At 38.9% G+C, this 19,597-nt stretch overlaps 2 protein-coding genes across 12 annotated transcripts in view; one reads left to right on the forward strand and one right to left on the reverse strand.

Annotated features, from left to right (window-relative positions):
* WAPL (WAPL cohesin release factor) overlaps positions 1-19,597 on the reverse strand; it is a 133,258-nt gene that overhangs the window by 87,847 nt on the left and 25,814 nt on the right. The gene's annotated exons all lie outside the window — the stretch shown is intronic.
* The window catches only part of OPN4 (opsin 4), a 28,053-nt gene continuing 14,287 nt past the window's right edge, over positions 5,832-19,597 (forward strand). Inside the window, exons 1-6 of one of the 2 annotated variants that reach the window (XM_046942791.1) lie at positions 5,832-5,935; positions 6,015-6,146; positions 13,612-13,754; positions 15,741-15,874; positions 17,313-17,516; positions 19,358-19,529. In XM_046942791.1, the coding sequence (XP_046798747.1) occupies positions 6,120-6,146; positions 13,612-13,754; positions 15,741-15,874; positions 17,313-17,516; positions 19,358-19,529 (680 nt within the window). In that variant the 5' untranslated portion in view covers positions 5,832-5,935; positions 6,015-6,119. 2 annotated transcript variants of the gene reach the window in all.

Consider the following 19,597-nt stretch of genomic DNA (forward strand, 5'->3'; position numbering starts at 1 on the left):
TACCCTCCAGTTGTCATGAGCTATTATTTCGCAAACCCCAGGGTTTTAACTTTGATTGCTGTGTGTAGGTACAAATTGCTTCTCAGTGTTCTTCTTCATTTAGTCTTTCCATCAGGGATGTGGCTGTCTCCATCCCTGTGTGTTACCTGTCAAGGCACTTGTGCAACTCCCCCACATGGCCCATCGTGATAGGCTTTAGTAATTTCAAGAGTAAATGCTACCAATTCACCATTTTAATCAATTTTTAGATAGGATTTTTTCCCCTGCCTGGAGTAGTATGATCTGCTTCCTTTCTCACATGTGAGAAGGGCTGGAAAGGTGAGAACTCAGCCACTGGAAATAGGAAGCTACCAAGTGAAGTTATTTGAGATAAGCTTGTCTAACCAGAGTTCCCTGGAGAAGGGTAGGCTTTGCAGGAGAGAGGGATGAACTTGAAAGTTCAGCCCATAGAACAAATGACCAAGCTGCTTTGGAGGCACTGCAGATTGAACTTGGCTGTGTTGGAGAGTACTGTGCATGATGACTTTTGTATTCAGACTCTGAGGAAGGACAAGAGGGACAGAGTTGGGTAGACCTTTCCAAGCTACCTGACACGGGAGCCATAAGACACTACAGTAAGCTGGAAACACTGCTGGGGAAACTAAGGCAGAGTAGCTGCTGGAGGGTGTCTTGCCATAGAGAGGCAGTCTAATGCTGCGTCACAGATCTAAATTCAAACTAGAGAACACTGACAGAATCTTTTCAACTCCATAGAACAGAGGGTTTTCTTTGCTAAGATCTAGCAAAACACTGTATTTGAATGGACTCTTCTACACTGCCTCTTCAAGGCTGGTCCTTCTGTGCTCAGCTCACCCTGTATTCTTACTTTCCTGCTGTGGGGCTGAAATGCTCCACATTTGTTGGCTGTTCCCTGTGGTTCCTGTTCTTGCTGTTCACCACAGATCTTCGCTACCCTATAAAATCAAAACTAACCATGAGTTGAATTATATTCGCTTCCACAGCTGAGCAGAAACTGCATTGATTTAATATTTTCTATTTAGTCTATTGATTTTTTGGGTAGTCCCAAAAGCACACTCCCATAAACGGCCACACAGAATTTTGTACTCAGTTTAACAGTTTTATTTACAAAGAATGTTCTTGCCCCTTGCCAAGTTACTCCAGGCACGAACATCTAAATTTAATTCCTATGATTAATACAGCATAAAAGAGATGTATATAAAAGACAGTTCTCTGACTGCACGGTTATATGGGATACCAGCAGGGCAATACACCATTTAGGAATAGCTAGGAAGTGGAAGAATTCCCACTTGTCAGGTCTTAGCTGTTAAAAGACGAAAATAAGGGGAGTGAAAAATCTTCATAAAACAATTTATTTTTCATCCACCTATTTAAGCAGGTAAGCTTGTTGTAGGTACTGGCACAAAAGCAGGCCTCTGACAATGCTTCTGAGAACCATTATTTTCCGAAGTTACCACCCCTGAAGAGTGCTACTATAGCAGATACTCAGAATTAACAAATCTAATAGAGATGGGACTGTAGAAGGAAGGCTGTGAGGAACAGAGTCTTACAGAATCGCAGAGCCATCAAGGTTGGAAAAGACCTCCGAGACTGCCTAGTTCAACAGCCCACCTATCACCAGTACTTTCCTACTAAGCCATATAGCATAGTAGTGCCTTTTGAACAGCAGATGCTGAAAATGGGTAGGTTCTCATGTGAAAAGTCACTAATTCCTTTCTCTATCCTACCACTTGCAGGAGGATGCAGCATGTTTACAGAGTAAGCAGAGCACAATTAAGCTTCCCAGTCAGCTGCTGAGGAGGATGAGGTGGATCTTTTAATTGAGGATAAGAAAACAGTACTTGGTTCATTAAAAAGCAGCTGTTTTGTTTCTTTCTCTGGGTTTCTTTTTTTTTTTTATTTTCTTTTTTTGAATCTGAGAAAAAGCCTCTGGAGAGATGGCAAATAGCAGTTCTACAAAGCAAAAAGAAATTTGATGCTCTTCTCATACCATCATCTAAATTTTCCACTAGTGAGATGAAATCAAGCTTAGCACTGTTATCCCCAGAATGTTTTTATACAGGCATCATCACTAGTTTTCCCCCATTGTAACAGGGGGTAAAAAAAATAAAAATCATATAACTTGTTAGTAAGCCTTATAAATGCCCAATTTCCATGTTCTGTCCCTTCTTAGTGTATGATATCTCAAATTCCAGAACCGTACCCATACTCGAAGTGTGAGAGTTCACTTTACCCTTCATTGAACGATCTGTTCCTGTTCCTTCATCCCGAGTTTGGATGAGGAAAGTTTAAGGAAGTCCACGTGATTTTGTGCAAACATATCCCAGGGATTTAATGCCTGGCTGACCATAGACAGCCCTGGTCTTCCAACTCTCCTGGCCCTTTCTAACAGCAACCTGTTCATTTTCTAAGCATCAGGTTCCCCTTTCCTCCACTCCACTCTGAATTCCTGCAGACAAACAAAAATTTAATTCCACACAGCTCCCAGCCACAGAGGAGGAAACCGTTCCCTTTCATTGGTTGTGAAAGAAATCCTGTACTCATCTGGACTTCATTAAGCTTGACCCATGAATTATCTTTCCTTTGTCCTATTAGGCAATTTTCTCAATTTCATGGTAGGACCTCAGAGTCTTTGTGCTATTTCTGTCTGCGTCGTATAAAAAGCTATGAACAGGAGTTAATTACTAGTAGCAAGAGGTGCAGTTGAAAGAGCTTTGAAACTGGGAAGGATGTTCTCACCATACCACAGTGTGACAGAATTCAGAGAGAGGAATTCTGGCAAGTTTTGTTTTCTTTAGAACCGACTCTGCATGGCAATTCAGACCCGGGCCATCAGCCAAGTGGGCTTCCGCTGCGATTCACACAGGACTGCGGAGGAAGTGCTTGAAAAATTTAAGATGTGCAGAGTGGCTTTAGAAAATACCAGGAGTCATTAACTGATACATTTTCTCCATTTCGCTTTGCAAGGAAAGAACAGACTTCTGTTGGAGAACAAAGAGGGGAAAGGCAAAGGGCAAAGTTCTCCCTCCATATCCGTAAGTCTACAGTTCTGATAACTTTAAGTAGAATAGCCATACCTATAAAGAAAACAATTATTGCTCACTAAATTACTTCGAATTGCTCTCTCTGGCTTAATTCTACACATAAAACAGACAAAAATCTGAAATAAAAGGTTTTGTGGATTATTTGTTTTCGTATGTCTTTGCCACAGTTAGCAAGCCTTAGTTACAGAGAATGAGATCCCTCATACTTCACACCTTGTGCAGTTCTAGGATGTGATTGCTCTCCTTCCAAGGAAACTGAGGCATCAAGTATGGAAGAGGTTAACTGAATTGCTTCTAGCAAATGGCTACAACACCAGACCAGAATACTAACCATATGAGGACATTTCCATTGGCATTGACCTTAGTGTTAAGGTTGGATTTTCAAAAATGATTTCACCTAACCTTCTAATGCTTAGCATTCACCAAAGCAGGCCCCTGCAGGTGAAGGAAGGACATGAAATCAAGAGCTCACTTTGGACTAGTGTCCATATCTTACAGGCAGAAACTTTTCTTTGTACTGCATATTTTTTCATAATACAGTCTCAGCAGCTAATGAACTAATCAAATTCATTTGTCTGGAAAGGCATGTACAATGAAGCTAAATCTAATGAAGCGAGAAGACAATGTTTCTATAACATTTGATTTACTTGACAAAGGAATGTTTACTCCATGACCTGATTACTCTGCCAAACATATAATGGTCCGCTCTAGAAATGCCAAAGAGGTGGATGTTTCCAGGCTAGCTGGGAATGAAAAATTTTCAGTGCATTGATTTGTCATAAAGATGGAATAAGGAAAAAAAAAAAGTAATCTGTGCCCCAGCTAAAAGGAAAACATAATGTACAAGCTGCAACTAAAGAGACTGAATGTTGGAATTGCTCAAAACTGAGACATAAAGAAGAAAAGTAAGAGGATTTGAGCAAGAAAATTAGAATAGATTCAGAGCATCTCTCATCTAGTATTTATGCCTGCCCTTGAATTTTGTTTTATCAAACTGATAAGAGCAGAGTATAACACTACCCAACTTCTTTGAACATGAAGTTCACCAAAACAGGAGACCTCATTTTCCTTCCTTTCTCCACGCTTCAATCATTAAAAAGTACTTTCTGCTCTATTCTCTTGATATCAGTACAAGCTCTTGCCAATTTCATATTGTAGCTTTCTGTAACGACTCTTACCTTGATAGTAATAAAATGTAAATTATCTTCCAGAAAGTTCTGTCCCTTGAGGAAACCAACATCCTTATTTGCTGTCTTGTAGCTGCAGAGTGCTATATGCTTGCTGCAGCAGCCAAAGCAAGGAAACGGTGATTCTGAGTTCGTGTCAACTTCTTCTGAAGTTCATACTATTAAGATCACAACTGCTATCACAATGATATTCATGGGTATGATATGAGATTTGTACAGAAGGGGAAGAGACTACCCTAGAAAATGACCAGAGATTCCCAGTCAGCAACCAAGTTAAACTTGTCAAGTGGTTGGTCACATCTGAGCTCAGTTCTGCCCCATGTGGAAGCCAGTTTAAACTTGGCTTGGGTGCATGTAACACTACAGGGATATTCAAAGAAATCACCCTGCCTCTCACACTATATCTGCTGACAGTTAATTTTAAAGTCTCTCAGTTAAACAGCCTGCAGAATCTAAGAAGGTAACACTTATTTGTATCATCAGGACACTGAACAAGATAAATTCTGCCTTCCTTAAATGACTGTCAATGAAATCTGCAGCACTACAGGTCACATATGTCTGCGATACAGACACATGTTCATCCAAATAAATGAAACCCCTTTTCCCTTAGGTTAGGTACTGCAAGTGTGAATTGAAGGAAGGGTACACAAGAAGTGGAGTCCATACGAGTAGAGGGAATCCTGTTCCCACTGTTACAATCACAACCTTCTCACAAAGGCTTCCCAGAAATAGTTCACGCCATCTATTACCAACTACAATGAAGCAAATATGTTGCATTAGGGTAATTCTGATGGTGGCCTGAAGGCCTAAACTCTATGATGCTCAGGCTGCAGTGTGTGCCAGAATAGTTTTCAGGGCTTTTTAATGAATAAACTTAATTTCACCACTATAATGGGGCTTCAGTTGGAAATAGAGTAACCTGTAGCTATACACAGTGCAATGTAAAGGAAGTTCTTTGTGAATAAGAATCAGTTCATGTATGCTCTAACTAAACACAATGAAAAATGAAAGCAAACAACTCTTGAAAAAGTTATTTGTTGTACTCTGCCTAAGGCATTTGTGTGTGTTATTGGTTTATTTTAAACTGAGGAGAAGGATGATGACAGTGGATTTTATTCTAATTTTTTTTTCCTGTTTATTTTTAGAAGGGGACCAACAAACAACCATGACCTGAATTCTATAGGACAGAAGTGCACACATGCACTTTGTTAAATATCAGAATCTATTTGAGTTCAGACAGTTTCAGCAGAACTGTACAAATACATCTTCTTCCAATGCAGAGCACGAAAACCTAATTCACCAGTATGGTGAAAATGCACAATAAGGTCTAACATTTAAGAGAGCTGGTGAAGTCAGCCTTTTACCTTCTTTCTCTTCAGATATACTGTAAAGATATCATTAAAATTTAGACATAACTCTTTCACAGTCAAAGAAGATAACAGTACTTTTAAATGAGCACCGGTTTTATACTGTCACTGAAGTGAAGCATGAATCTGGATGGAACAAGCAACAAACTGGGCATGTGCAGACTCTGCACGATTCTGTATTTAAATGGAAGCTGCCGCTGCTGCCCTTTGCTAATCTGAAGATGGAGTAAAGCAAGCTGAAGCTCTGGTGAGAAATTCTGCACTAGATCTTGCACTATTCCAGACAGAGAATCTGACAATCTGCTTCTCACACACACAGGTAAATTGGCTGACTTAAAATCAGAAGAGAGCTTTGCTTTCTTTGCTATTGCTTAGATTTCATTTGCGCAAATTGCCAGCCCGTTCAAAGGGGGATATCTTGTCTCTCTGAAGACTCCATCTGCACCAAATTTGTGGAGTCCCTCAACTCATGGAATGACTCAGGAGCGATTGCCTACACACTGATGGACCTGCCTCCTAGAGCCCCAACAGTAAGTGCTTCCTCTCACTAAGAGCTGTAGCAAGTAGTTCTGCTGGCAAAGCTGATGCTTATAGAACTGTGAATAGACATTTAAAGTCCATGCATAGATTTAATGATGTAATGCAATACTGAAGAACACAATGAAATCTTTAAGATCTCTTTACTCCTATATTTACTGTGGAAAAGTCTGTAGAAGCGGTGTTCTTCAGCAGTTTTATCTGGGCAGAAGACAGGGAGGATTGTCTAATGGAAAAGTATGCTGAATATGTTATAAACTATCAAAAGAGCATGTTATGCAGTTGGTTAATAGTTCAAACACAACGCTTGCTTATCTAATTATCCAAAATGGAAATCCCCATCGTTTCTGTAATAGTCTGTAAGTGCAAAGTGATTATGTAAATGCTGAAGAGTTGTTACTTGCTATTACCAAAGTTTTCAGAAGGTTTTTCCAGGTAAGTTTTACCAAAGAGCTCTCTTTAAAAGTGTGAAGGTGGAGCTCAGTTATAAGGACCTCTCGGGACAGAACCTCTTTGGGCTTTCTAAAAATATTCTGTACCACGAGCCCAAATAGCAAGAGTTCAGAAACCTCTTCTCAGTTGTGTATCCCAATATACTATTGGATTGCATGCTGTTAGTACAAAAGTCTGTTAAAAAGAAAAAAGATCCAAGCAATTTCTAAAGCCTTTGAAATCTGAATTTCAACCTAAAATATTGATGTGGTCACACCAGGTATTTTGGCATGACCCACATAAGCCAGTTTTTATATACACAGCATGTCAGATCAGGTGTTTCAGCTTGATCCTAATTTATAATGAAGCAACAGTAAATATTTTATTATTTTCACAGTAAAAATGCAGAGTGTTTATTTTTAATAAAAGCTGGATATGCATTGTGTAATACGGGAAAATAAACAGAGAAGCATCCTGAGCCAAGGAGCTTACAAACCGAATTAGATGGATAACATAATGAAAGAAGATAGCAGAACAAAGCAGGGAGGGATAACTGGGACTGGAGAGCACATGGCAAAATGGAAAAGGATTCTGGGGACAGAGTGATTCATGCTCAAAAACTCAAAATGAGTTTTGTCCTTATTCTGCTGGAAGAGGAAATCAGCTGCCCACTCCCTCCCCCTTATTCAAGTATTTTCAAACTTCCGCATTTTAATTTCACACAAAGATTGGTTTAAGAGAGTTTCAGGACTGAAAGCAGCATGTGCTGCCTGTGGTTGAAATTAAATCTGGAAGACCGGATACAAAATCTGCTATTCAAATTGCTCAAAAGGACAAACATCATCCATGGAAAGCCCTGCTGCCTACTGGAAAGAGGGCTTAGCATTTGGCGTCACCCTGCTGAACCCATAATTGAGGTGGGATTGATTACACTTCTCTTTGGTCTGTCTCACAGAAGAAAGCACCAATAGAAGCAAGCTCAGAAACCAGAGCAAGAAACTTAAGAAAATAAGTGCTATCAGTTATTTGAAGCCTCTGGTAGGTAGACAGAACAAAAACTGTACCTATAAACTCTAGGAAATCACAGTATTTCTGTTCTGATAATTTTCTCAATGTACATGATTTGTTGTACTGCAAAAGGAGTAACATTACAATTGATTGTATAAACCATAATGTATAAACAAGCAACTTCATCACCTATGCTCATAGGAAAATTAAGAACAAAGAGACCTGATACATTATCAAAGTCAACATGAGACTGCTAAAACTTATGTCCCAGAACTGGGCTCTGTTCCATTAAAGCAGCCATTCTGCAAAACCAGTGACTACACTGTGAAAGCTAGATGAGTCCCTAAGAACAACATAGCAGTTCCTATTTCTTTTTCCTTGTCTAGTTTTACACTGAATTAGATATAATCCATCTGGCGTCAAGGCAAGAGTAGCTGGAAAATGTCCTTGTCTAAGTCTTTTCTGTTCCCAATTTTTGAAACAATCAACCAACAACAACAAAAAAATCAATTAATCAATCAGAACAAACATTGAAATATATTCAAATTCCAAAACACTCCTGTGAGGATTTCTTGTTTCCCTATGAACTAAACATTATTTCACACTCTTGCCTTGGGAAGAATGTGAGGAGTGGGCTACACCAAATCTATTTAGTATGAGTACTTAACTCTGTGGCCTTGCTCCTACTATCATCACTCTTCGCTTTAGTAGAACTTTAGTTATCAAGGTGTCTCAGAAGAGTGAAGAGTGTAGTTCTTACTCTGAAGAACTACAGGGTGTTTTTTTTCTCCTTTCTTTCCCTCAGTAGTACAGTGTATTCTATGCAAGTTGTCATTTTTTCCACTTACACAAAAATATTTTCAAGTCATGCAAGCAGGGAGAGCACAAGGACTTTAAAAAAAATGGTATGTCTTCAAGTGAAACTTACTCAAAAGTGAGCTGGTATTGTTGTGTTTGTTTAAACAACTCTGAAATAACTACTTAGAAAACCTTCACTTTAGGAAAATGCATACAATAAACACATTCACAAGATAAAGCAGAAGAAGACATAAAATATTTTTGGACTAGACTTGCTTCTAACATGGGCAAAACACTTAAAGAGTCAGTAGCTTTGCCCTGGATGGCAAAATTTCTTATTTTGTTACAACTCTCTTCAGACCAGCATCTTGTATGGTCCTGACACGCTACACAAACGGCCATACATTAACGCTCTCTGTGGCTGACTGATAGTTACTCCTCTGCTTCAGCAGAACGAGCTGTGTTCTGCACTCACTCTAAAGAAGTAGGCTGGGCTCCTTGAATTGGCCCTCCAGAATGGGTTTTGTTTCCCCTGTAATCAGTTTTGGCAGGGGGCGGAAAGTATGAAGAGGTTCCATGTCTTGCTGCAGCCTCCACAGACAAGGCCACAACAGCAAGGATGCAGATATATTTACTCAAACATTAAACACACCCCTAAACTCCCAAAAAGCATCTGAAGTTTCTAAGGCTCTAGTTTACTGAATGATAGCTGACAATATGGCCAGTGCTCATTAGCCATTTTGTTATAGGCAATAGGCAAGTTTTCTTTTAGGGAGAACATTAAACATTTCAAGAAGGAAGAGCGCATTAAATGTAGTTGTTTCCCTCTTCTTCTAGTGCTTCCACAGGGATACACTTCAGCATGATGGAAGAAAATACACTGATGTGCAGCAACCTTTGTAACTTGCTGCCACTGACTCTTAAGGCAAATGACAGAGTAGGATTTAGAAAAGGATTACACCTATATATGAGGGATAAAAATATCCTCCATTAAGATTATCTTTTCAAAGGGATAATAACTCTGTTTTAGGATACAAACCAAATGCTAAGAGTGGGAAGGGAATTCTCATATTGCTGTTCATTATGCATGCAGACTTCCCAGGGCAGCAGTCATGGCACCAAGACTGATGGAGCCCAAGAAACATTTGGACAATGCTCTCAGACATATAGTTTGATTCTTCTGAACTATAATGTAAATAAATAATAAAAGGCTTGCCTATCAGAGATTAAGTATTTTGCAGCTCTTTCAAAGGACAGTTTTCATCATACCTAAACAAATTATAAAACCTTACCTTAAGGAAGACCTACAGTGCCATCCTTGGCATTAAGATACGTTCTCAAACTGACCCTGCTTACTGTGAAAAGATTGTGTAACATTTCTGTTACTCCCTTGATGTCTTCCACAGCTTCTCAAGCAACCATTTTGTTTGCCCGCTTGAGAAGCATACAATGTTTACATTGACTATCAGGAAGCTGGTGCTTCCCAGTGAATTGTTTTCTACAGAATTAATACCAATCTAAGCCACCCACAACACAGTATGCCTGTGGGTATACTGGCACCCAGTGGTCCAGAGCCTCAGATACAAGTATCATTATTATATGACTCAGCAAAGCTGTAGTGCATTAACTGACCACAGTAAAATGCCCAACTTCTTAGTTCCCAGTTCTGTCCCTTAGCTCATCTGGTGCTGTTTTGAGCCACATTACTTACAACAAGCTGTGTTTTCATATCACTTGGAATAGAAAAAAAAATGAAGTGCTGGTTTTGCCTGTTCATTTTTTTTTTTAATCTTGATTATTAAGTTGTAATGCTGAAACACTATAATGTAAAGCAAAGCACAGCAATAATAGCAGAGCAGCGCAATCCCAGGCTACAGCAAACATGAAGAAGCCCAAATACAGCAGCCATAGATACAGAAGCAAAAGAAGAAAAACTGCTTACCTTCAGAAGGCCACAGACACACAGGAATCTCCATCAAGATGCCCTCACCTCCACTGCCAACCCTTCAATGAGGCCTGGGAAGGGGTGGATCCTGGCTTCACCCCTTCCAGTCACTCAGCTGCATTACATGCACCTGAGCTCCCCTGGGTTGGCCCTGCTTTCCCACCAGATGCTCAATCACTGTTTCAAGTCGTGACTTAGCATTTCTGCTACATAAGCACACATAGAAAGCAGGTTGAACAGAAGAACTGGCAAAGTAATCATGTTCTGTGATGCCAATGCAATTGAAATAGCTGTTCAGACAGAGCATTCTCAAAGGACAATTGCCATGGCACAGATTTCAGAAGTGCGACTTTAATTCTCTTGTGCCACCTAAGTACTAAAACCGTGGGGTGACAACAGATGACAGACTAAACAAGGCTAATCAGAGAAAAGCTTTGAGAATTGTCTGATTTCTTGATTAAGCTGCTGTCCTGATTTCCTCAAGCAATACCTTTTTCCCCTCGTAAGACCTAGAGATGACTGAGACAGGCAAGTGTTTTCATCTTCTAATAAGGAAGGTGGCATGTGTGCAACTCAGTGATGAATTTGAAGTGTTAGGTCTGATCTAATGTCTTTGGGGTCAGCTAGAACCTTGCTTATGCAATTTATTCATCTTTGCCAATCCCTTTCTTTCTCCTTCTATTTAGTATTATGTCCTACCAATGCTCGATTACAAATATTGCACATTTACAATTTTCACATTTGACATTTTTATTGTCTCTAAACCTGTTTCATTCCAGAATAAGTAGTTTTGGTGTCTTCTACTAAATAACCTTTTCCACTATTTTTATTTCTCTATCCATATCTATCCTTAAAATTTTTTTCTTGTCCTTAGTCCCCCACAAGTTTAATTTAAATTAAAGCCATTTTAAATCTGCTCTTTGTAGCCAGAACAAGCTCCTTTAGTTGCTTCATTTCTCTTACCTTGATCCAGTTCTGATTAAATGGATACTATGGAGGAAAATGTCAGAAATCTCCATTACATTAATAATCATGATTCACTGTCTGCAGAGCAGCAGTTTAAAGATGTTCTATCCGTAAGGCTACAGAAATAAAAAATAAATAAATCCAAACCAAAGAACACCTGGTCTAATTTAATTAAAACAGTTTTATCTCAAACTCTCCCACTCCACTTGCTATTCGTATGGGATTTTGTGTTACTTTACTGACAGCGTGTTAAGTAAAGCAATTTCTACATGGGCAAGATGCCCACTGATTTTTATGATGTGAGGCCAACTTATGCTTGCTGAATGAACCTGAACAAAAAAACATCATGATACTGTCTTTCAGTTAGTATATCAGACTTAATGCAATCATAACATTTTGCTCCAATTATAGTAACAGCCAGAGCTACATTTTCAGTCTCTAAGATGAGACTATTTGTCCAGCATTTCATCCCTGCTAATAAAGAAACTCAGGGAGTGCATTCCTCTTGTTGAGGATTGCCACGGGCAGATCTCCAGCTCACAGTCAAAGACAATCTTTTGTACCATTTCAGACTCTCCTGGGGTTTAGCTCTTGCTACTGGCACATTGGTTTTAAATGCAAACTCTCTTATAATTTCAATCCCATCTCAGAGATCTATTTATAAGTAATGTCTGCCTTTATTGTCTGGAAATACTGAGGTTCTTTGATAACTGGGGTGCTGTCGAAGGCATTCTAGCAGTGAATGCCAGCAGTTGACACAATTGGAGCATAAAGTGAGAATTTCATACCTACATCCACTGCTTTCCTCCTTCCTACCAGCAACCTTCCTCTTCCTGGGAAGGAATAACTGAATACAATAGCTGTAACACCACCTCCCAGTACTTGTTCTGAGAGAGAACACATCCAGCCTCATAGCATTATTTATGCTCAGTACCGTCACAGACTTTGATCCCTTGCCCTGGAGCCTAGGCCATAGCCAGGCTGACGATATTCACAGTAGGAAAAATATAAACTATTCAAAATATCTGCTGGGCTTTCATGACATGGTATGATTCCTGTAGCTCAGTAGCTGAGGAATGCCATGGCTGCAGCTGACAGACTTGAATTACGAGTGGTGGCCATGGCATGCCATTCCAGAGCGAGTGCCACCCATGATGAGAAAAACCCAGCAATGAAGAATAGACAGGATCTATCTGTGTGGATGAATGAGGATAGGACTTTGTGTTTGTCATGACTACATTAACTGATTGAAGCTGGTGCCAAAGCACGTTTAGGACAGCGGCAGCTGCACAGAGGTGTGTGTTTAAATCTCCTTGCCTGACTTCATGAGAAAAGGCAGCAGAACAGTGACAGTTTGCATGTCCTCTAACATTTTTGTTAGGTGATCCTGCTTCCTGGCTTCTTGTTTGCCTCATTACTAAGATGGGGTCATTTGGTTTAAGAAGTGTTTGTACCTCCTGACACTTACTAAGAAAATGTTCTAAATTATTATTTGAAATGCTGCAGTCTCCAGACTTACCTAGTGAGTTTTGCCACAAGTCATTAGTAGATAAGATCCACACGCTTTCATCAAGTGCTTTACCACAATTATCACAAAAAGCAAAATACCTTCACTCAGTCCAGAGTGAAAATAAAACTGACATGTAAACAAGATGCAAACCAGAAAGTTTTCCTGCTTAGAGCTTTCCAATCTTTAATTTAGTTTCCACCAGACTGCTGTTCAGTGCTAACAGGCTTGTAGTAAATAAACCTTGAGGGCAGCTAGCAATGTGTTGGTTATTTGGTGAGAGAAATGAAATACCCATATTACTAAAGGATTAAATGCGTGTTTATCAGTAGAAGTTTATCCATCACTTCTATTTCATTAGAGAAGTCACTGTTGTCAGAGGACAACAGAAATCACGTTTCATGGGTACAGAAATTTTAATGAAATGAAAACCACAGAAAATACTCTTGTTAGGTACTGAATTATTGATGTCAGATGCAATAAAAAAGGTCCCTTTGTAGCTCTTGTTCTCTTCTATATCCTTCCTTTTCTTTTGGGAGGGAATAAATTGCTTTTCTTCATTAAAATTCTAAATCCACAGTAAAAGCATAGAACACTGTTTGACCTGTGTGCTCCTGATGGTGTATATGTGGCTCCCAAAGATGATCAACTGTAAATGTAATTTGAAAGTAATTAGCTTATTCTGATTCTTTTTGCTTGCTGGCATTTCACACTCTTGATCAATTCCTATACTAGACTAGGACACACCAGCTTATTCACCAAAGTCTGACAATCTACCCATGACTTCTTGTTTGCTCTGTAGAAGATGACAGTGAAAGATGTTCGTGGTGCTTTTCCTACGGTGGACGTCCCAGACCATGCCCATTATACAATTGGAACAGTCATTCTTATCGTGGGGATCACAGGAACTCTGGGTAATTTCCTGGTCATCTATGCTTTCTGCAGGTATCTTGTTTTGTATTATTATTATATATATATTTTTTTAATACTGAAATGTACTTTAACAGCATCATGACTGCACTCCGCATGCAGCACAGACATAATATCACCCTAAATGCATCAAGAGACCTTGCTTTATGAAACAAAGTGGCAACCTGACTTTTCTCTCTGACTTCTTCTCATTAACCATGGTCCATTAGCAACATCACAAAGACTCACCCAGATATGCCAAGCAACGGAAACACAGCTTTAACAGAAAACTTACAGAAATATTTTTGTTATTGTTTGAGCTTCTGCACTGGACCGGTGTGATGTTTTACTTCTCTCATTTATCACCTCTATTTTAGGTGTTTCTTTTCTCCTGCTACCTACTTTGTACTCGCTCTGCCCCCCTGTTGCCTACTGGCACTGACTTTCATTTTCACATTTTCTAATACTCTGCTTATTTCCTTTTAATTAAAGCCACATCCCAACTTTTGTATCTGAAAGAAATCTGGTCTGTGATAACAATGTGATTTTTCCACCATTTCTTTTTATTCAAGCTGTTTCTGCTTTTTCACTGAGCACTGACAGAGCATTGCCATGATGTCTTGACCAGTGAGCCTCTGCTTCATGATGAATCATTTCATTATGCGTTACTGTAATAAACATAAATAATAATAATAATAATAAAACAGTGACAACTTGACTGGGTTAAGTTGAATCACAGGAGTGTGAACCAAACTAATGAGGCTCTTGAACTTGTATTAATCTAGTGCATTTATCTAGTAGATTAAAAAGGTAAAACAGTAGGAAGTTTTCAGAGGTAATCTCGCATTTTCTGCTACGTATCAGTGTGTGCATTCAGAGCAGATACCAACATTTCAGTGTGAATGACACAGCCTTAAGAACAGATCAGGTGTTGGCATGCAGATCAGATACATGAGACAAGGGTGAAGTAAGTGACCTAAGCTTAGCACCTTGGCTGGTCCCATACAGCAAATCCAGCCATGGCAGTTGCATTTCCAGTGAGAGAGACAGCCTATCTTTATTTGAAGATGTTATGAGGATAAAAAGGAACACCGAAAGAAAAATAACAGGTACATCAGAAATTGAGAGTACACATCAGATGCCTATAAAACAGTCTCAAAAAGTCACAAAAGTCTAAGCCAGGCATCTGAAGTAGAGATTTGTTCAGCAACTTAGCAGATTACTGGACAAAAACAAGTAGCCCCTTGTTAGAAATACTTTGTTGCTCCCAAATTGACAGTTAGGAGACAGTAGATCTACTCACTGATTCTGGATCACCGCAAAGAACCTATCATTTATTCAGATACTTCATATGTTTGTCTAAGATCAAAATTTAGAGAAAGGAGCTAAAAAACTACACTAAGCCACAAACCAAGGAGCTCTCAATTCAGCTTCTCTGTGTACCCTTTAAAGCGATGTACTACGATGTTATTCATAACATATGTAGGCAGAATACACTGAAGGCTGGCTACTGTTCTCTTCAAAGTCAGCGTATGTGCAAGTGAAATGAGTGTCACAGAGAAGAACTGATGTGAAGTAAAATGCTTGATGTGGTACACAGCAAGTTTGCTTAATCCCTGTATTTGTAAGTCATTGCTGATAAGATCACCAGCATGGAGATATGCGCTATCCCTCCTCAAGCTTAACACAACCCAGATCCAGCAAATCCATAGAGCACATCAGCTTTAATTTCCTGTTAATCACGGACATGCAGTGCACTGGGTCAGAGTACTTAAGGAACAATGTGATTTATCCTCACCACTGAGCTGGTTATCAAAACAGTCCTCTAAAATGCACAGCAGGATAAGGTTGTAAAACAGCCTTATGTTCTCTCAGGAGGGAAATGAGAAGCACTCTGCCCTAACTTGTTCTGTAGAGTGCCATGGTGTTTGTGAAGCTGCCAGAGCTCACACGAAAGAGTAACAAGGTAATTAAGAGTGCCGCAGTGCTTAAGCAACGTTCCTTCTGATCTTCTCTTTCTAGGAGTAGGACCCTTCAGAAACCAGCCAATATATTCATCATCAATCTAGCTGTTAGTGACTTCCTTATGTCCATTACACAGTCTCCAGTATTTTTCACCAACAGTCTCCATAAACGTTGGATTTTTGGTGAGAAAGGTTTGTATATCTACTTTTCAATAAATTGCTAAGTGTTGTCTTACTGTAGTGGCAGTTAACTTTCCATTTCCTAATCTTCAGGTACGCTTGCAATTTTAAACATTGCTTCAATATTAAAACCAAAGTTTCCCTGAACATTTTTGTCCCTGTGCAACAATTGCATTCCCTTCACATAGAGGAAAATAACACACAAAATACAAAAGAAGACACTGGCAACCTAAGACACAGGATCAGTCTCCTTGACAGTGTTCCTCTCCAGTCATATCGTACGCTAACTGGTAGAGCTCTGAGACAAAGAACCACCAACTAGCAAATCACCAACTTAATAGCAGCTCTAGATAATCTGCTCAGAGACTTGCACCAGTAAGCTTGGCAACAGTGAGTTTTCTCAACAGAAATATTAACCGAACATGCCTGTGCAGTAAGCAAATGTTCTTGTGGGAGTTAGTGTTAACATATGATTTGCAGAAGACATCTGGTCATTGCAACTATGAGAGTAATTGACTAGAATGTGCTAAAAAGTTACAACAATACTTAGGAAAAAACGAACCCCAGTTTCTGTCCAGATCATTTTACAGTGTAAATAGTCAACATTCAAGGAAGGATCCTAAAACAAAACCTCTGTTCCAGCAGGTAGAAGGCGGTATTCCTCCAATAGATTCTCAAACTACAGGTGAAACATATGTGTCTGAAGTCAACAGCATATCTGCTGCAGGCTTCAACAGTGGGATTTTCACCTTTGTCATAAGAGGTGTACAAATCTAAGGAGAAAACTCACTCCTAAGGAGTCCACAATCAATAATGTATAAAAAAAGCCTGTAGAAGGAAGTTGTTTTCATTCTTTTTATAAATATAGTAAGAAGATGACTAGTCTTTGCTTCTTGAATAGGTATTGACAGAGAGGAATATCAGAGAAGTAACATAGCTATTTTGATCTCTGATGACCAAAAGCATGGCTGTTTTTTCTACTTCAACAAAGTGTTCAATTGCGCACATGTTAAGAAATAAAAAAAACAACCCCCAGCTTCTAATCATGATGACGTTAGAATCATTAAAATAACTTATGAATATATTCATAGTTTGAATATTTACTACAATTATGCTGACCTTGAGATACAAATGATACCAGGATATCAAAATAGCTAGAAGGCACTGTTGAACAAAATAGATGTCTCTATGGGACCTTCAGTAAAACTGGAGTTAAGCAAGATATCATGGGACTGTTGGCTAGGAACATCATAAATCAATGAGTGAAGATATAATTAGCAAGATAAACAGTAGCTTTGAAATAGCATTACAACTGCTGAAAACTGAAGTTCCATTGGTTTATGAATCCCAGAAGACATAAGTTTACAGGAAACACAGACTTGAACCTCCCATAAACTAATTAGCATGAGTAGATTAATTTCAATGCTACTTCTGTCATCTTCATTGAAAGGCTGTGAGCTGTATGCCTTCTGCGGAGCTCTTTTTGGCATTACATCCATGATCACTTTGATGGTGATTGCCTTGGACAGATACTTTGTCATCACAAAACCTCTGGCTTCTGTTCGAGTGATGTCAAAGAAGAAGGCCCTTATAATCCTGGTAGGCGTCTGGCTGTACTCTTTGGCTTGGAGCCTCCCACCCTTCTTTGGATGGAGTAAGTGAAATGGAATACAAGTTTTTTTTCCCTTATAACATTGGACTATAAATTGGTCTGTTACATTTAAAAGAGATGGGTGAATTAATGGCTTGCATATTAGGCCTCAAAAACCAGTCTGAGGAAAATGGATAAAATATGTATTGAAACTGAAGATATCAATCAATCAAAAGAAAAAATACAATGTGAATAAGAACAAGTTACATGACACTGACAGTTTCCCTTGAGCTTATTAGTTATTGTACAAGGAACAGTCCATACTGGACATTGGGAAATACTACCCTGAAAGGGTGGTCAGGCACTGGAATGGGCTGCCCAGAGGGGTGGTGGAGTCACCGAGCCTGGAGGTGTTCAAGGAACGCTTGGACATTGTGTTGAGGGACATGGTTTAGTGAGAACCACTGGTGATGGATGAATGGTTGGACTGGATGATTCTGTGGGTCTTTTCCAACCTTAGCAATTCTATGATTCTATGACTCTATAAAATAAAGGCCAAAATTTATGAATGAGAAACTTGCCTATTATCCCATATCTAATTCTGCTGAGCGAAACTGAACAATATAAAAGTGAAATAAATATATTTGTATTTTTTCTCATGACATTTTTCTTCCTCAAAGGTGCTGTGTAAGAGAGTGGTGGCAATTTAAATGCCTTCATTCATATAAAAGAGGAAAACAGTCTGAATATTTTGTTGAAGTACATCTTCAGTAGGTTTTAACTGTATTCTAGATGGACAAATGGCACTGGATATTGGCTGCATTGTCCATTCAGATATTAGTATGAATACATACTTAATCATTGTCACTTGTAGCAAAGAGAGTTCCTGTTATTATTCCTCATTTGCACCCATCTCAGTAACATTAATTTGTTTCCTATGAGTCACCAGTTTCAGTTAGTAAGTTAGAATGAACTCATCATTCAAAACTTCAGCCCATTATTGTGTTCCCTAATTCCACATCAGAATGTGTCAGCTCATCTGAGAAGAGAATTTAGCAATGTTTTGTTTTCTCCAAAGAATGCTGAAAAAAAGTTACAAAGTTGAATTTTAGAAGATTTTTGTTTTCGACTTGCTATTGTCTGTCATGTCTGCTTTAATAAGAGGCATGTTTAACTAGCCAAACCCCAACACTTGGGGAAGCAGCCTTATGTTGAATGAGGCAGGGTTAGAAGAGCTAAGTGACAATGCAGTCTTAGATTCTGGAATTTTAATGGGAGATGGCAGAATACTAACTTGCAAGGTGTTAACTCATGATCTTAAAATTAGATTCCAATAGTATCCACATTACTAGCCCTCATACAAAAATTGGATGCATCTGAGCATACCTGGTGCAGTATATTTAAGAGTTCGACAGAAAATATCACCGTAAACAGTGAAAATTAAATTAAAAGGAGAAATATGTTACTGTTGAGAATGTCTTTACTTCTTTGACAGTTTCTCTAAGGTAATTATATTATATTTCTACACATACTCAACTTTCTTTCATGACAAAATTAATTTGACCTACACAATATAGTTCTTTCCTTCGCAGAATAAATTAATATGTAGAAGTTTTAAAAAGTGGTAGTTATAGCAATCAGTTTCATTTCATTCCTTGGGAAGAAAGCAATTTGAAGGAATCTGGACTTACCTGAAAACAGTGTGGGTCTGATCCAAGACCCACTGAAGTATTTGGAAAGATGGACTTTGACTCTGTTGAGCTTAAAGTTATATTCAAGAATTGGAACAAAATGATTCAGTTTTCAGATCTCATCTCATGTTATTCTGAGCATCTTTCCCTAACTCCCACATCCAGATTACTAGTAAGAATCACACTGTGGTTTATATCTTCTCCTGTCTCTAGGTGCCTATGTTCCTGAAGGCCTGCTGACTTCCTGTTCCTGGGATTACATGACTTTCACACCATCAGTCCGTGCCTACACAATGCTGCTTTTCTGCTTTGTCTTCTTCATTCCTTTGATTGCTATCATATACAGCTATGTCTTTATATTTGAGGCTATCAAGAAGGCCAACAAGTAAGTAACTAGGAGTCTTAAGTTTTTATTTCTTTGTTTAAATGAATGCTTTTTTCCCTTAAAACAGA

This window comes from Gallus gallus, chromosome 6 (genome assembly GCF_016699485.2).
Source record: "Gallus gallus isolate bGalGal1 chromosome 6, bGalGal1.mat.broiler.GRCg7b, whole genome shotgun sequence".
NCBI classification, from domain to species: Eukaryota; Metazoa; Chordata; class Aves; order Galliformes; family Phasianidae; genus Gallus; species Gallus gallus.